At 39.2% G+C, this 1,715-nt stretch overlaps 1 protein-coding gene across 11 annotated transcripts in view; it reads left to right on the forward strand.

Moving 5' to 3' along the window:
* zgc:152816 overlaps positions 1 to 945 on the forward strand; it is a 26,823-nt gene extending 25,878 nt beyond the window's left edge. For 6 of the 11 annotated variants that reach the window (XR_015490582.1, XR_015490581.1, XR_015490578.1 and 3 more), the window contains 2 exon segments: positions 236 to 357; positions 590 to 945. Coding sequence is in view for 4 of the 11 variants with exons in the window: in NM_001077760.3 (NP_001071228.3) it covers positions 236 to 357; positions 590 to 640 (173 nt within the window). In the remaining 7 variants the exon portion in view is untranslated. 11 annotated transcript variants of the gene reach the window in all.
* Positions 946 to 1,715: the final 770 nt, after the last annotated feature.

Genomic DNA, 1,715 nt, shown 5'->3' on the forward strand with positions numbered 1-1,715 from the left:
AGATAGAGAGATAAATAGATAGATAGATGGATGGATGGATTGTGTGGATGGATGGATTGATTGATTGATAGGGCATCCGCTGTGTAAAACATTTCCCAGAATAGTTGGTGGTTCATTCCGCTGTGGTGACCCCTAATAAATAAGTGGAAGTGGGCTGAAATTGATTGTTTCTGTAAATTTAGGTAAAACTGTAAATCCTGTCTCAGAAAACACTCCTCTGCCTTGTTTGTTTCAGGTGTGAGCTACGTCATCCCAGTGACTGGTTTCTTCTGCAAACTGTGTAACATGTTCTACACAGATGAGAATAAAGCAAAATCAGAGCACTGCCGCAGCCTTGACCACTACAACAACCTCAAGGTGACAGCAGTGCACTTACAGCAGTCATTACAATGTGTTAATGTGACACTTTTGACCACAGATTAGCTTAATGGCTCTCTTGTTGGCCTGTTTAGCAGAGATTACCTTGAATCAAACCATATATACACTCACCGGCCACTTTATTAGGTACACAACTCCAACTGCTCTTAATGCAACATGTTGTCCTGGTTTTGTGGATGGATCAATGTATATGTTTTGGTTTGGTTTCCAGCTTAAACATGCCGTAGAGGAACAGGCAGACGGTCAGCCAGATGGCGAGTGAAGAAAAAAGGTGAAAGCAAGAAGACAAAGACATCATGCTTTTGATTCATTACGTTTTCTTTTATTGTTTTCATTCCAGTTTAGCTTCCATACTCTTTCTGTTTTTATGTTTTGTTTTTTTTCTGAAAGTGCTACAAGCGTAAATGTGTGTGTGAGTGTGTGTGTGTGAGAGATGCGTGTGAAGAAGAATGTGAAGTCATTGTGATGATTTAGATGTGTTTTTAGTAAGCAGAAAGAACATGTATATCAGCTCAAGGAGAGTATTATGCTAAACTCTTCAAATAAACTCCATTTTGTTTACTGTTAGCTTTGTTTACTGTCACCTGTATCAAGGTAAGTAAGTACTAACGCCCCATTCACACAGGGCTACAGCGTCAACGTCTGACAGAGGGCGTGTCTGAAGTTGGGGCTGACTCGATCGTCATAGCAGCGTCAGCCAATGAAATTAGTCCGCAATAGGCCACTGTCTGAGCTGGTGTATTTGCATACAGCGTTCTGATTGGCTGACGCTTCCGTCGCCGCTTGAAAAGTTTAGAAAGTCCCAACTTCTGCAGCGAGCAACGCCACTGAAGCAGCGCCGACGGGTCCACAATGCAGTTCGGCAACGCCTGATGTCACTCATTCAAGGTGAATGGGAAGCGTTGACGCTGACGCCCCCCATATGAATGGGGCGTAATAGTTGCGCACATGAATATATGTGTGTTTGTGTGTGTACACATTTACCCTGACATCATAAACACATCACCATCTTTAAAAAAGGCTAAACTTCACCAATATTGGAATAATCTGAAATGAAACTAGCCTCAAAATTAGTCAAAACAAAACAGATTAATAATAATAGGCCTGTGACTTTATCTATTTTTGTTGTAAAATATATTATGCACCAAAATATTATGCAGTAAACAATATTATTGTCATTTTAAGAGCATTAAATATTATTATATAATGGCAGAATGACAATATAATATCACAATGCAAGTACACTCCCCAATGAACAGATCATATTTTATTCTTCAGAATATTTTATTTAATTATAGTCATTTTAACAGTTTATTAATCAGGCATTGAAATCAGAA

The sequence above is a fragment of the Danio rerio genome, chromosome 5 (assembly GCF_052040795.2).
Source record: "Danio rerio strain M-AB ecotype USA chromosome 5, GRCz13ab, whole genome shotgun sequence".
NCBI classification, from domain to species: domain Eukaryota; kingdom Metazoa; phylum Chordata; class Actinopteri; order Cypriniformes; family Danionidae; genus Danio; species Danio rerio.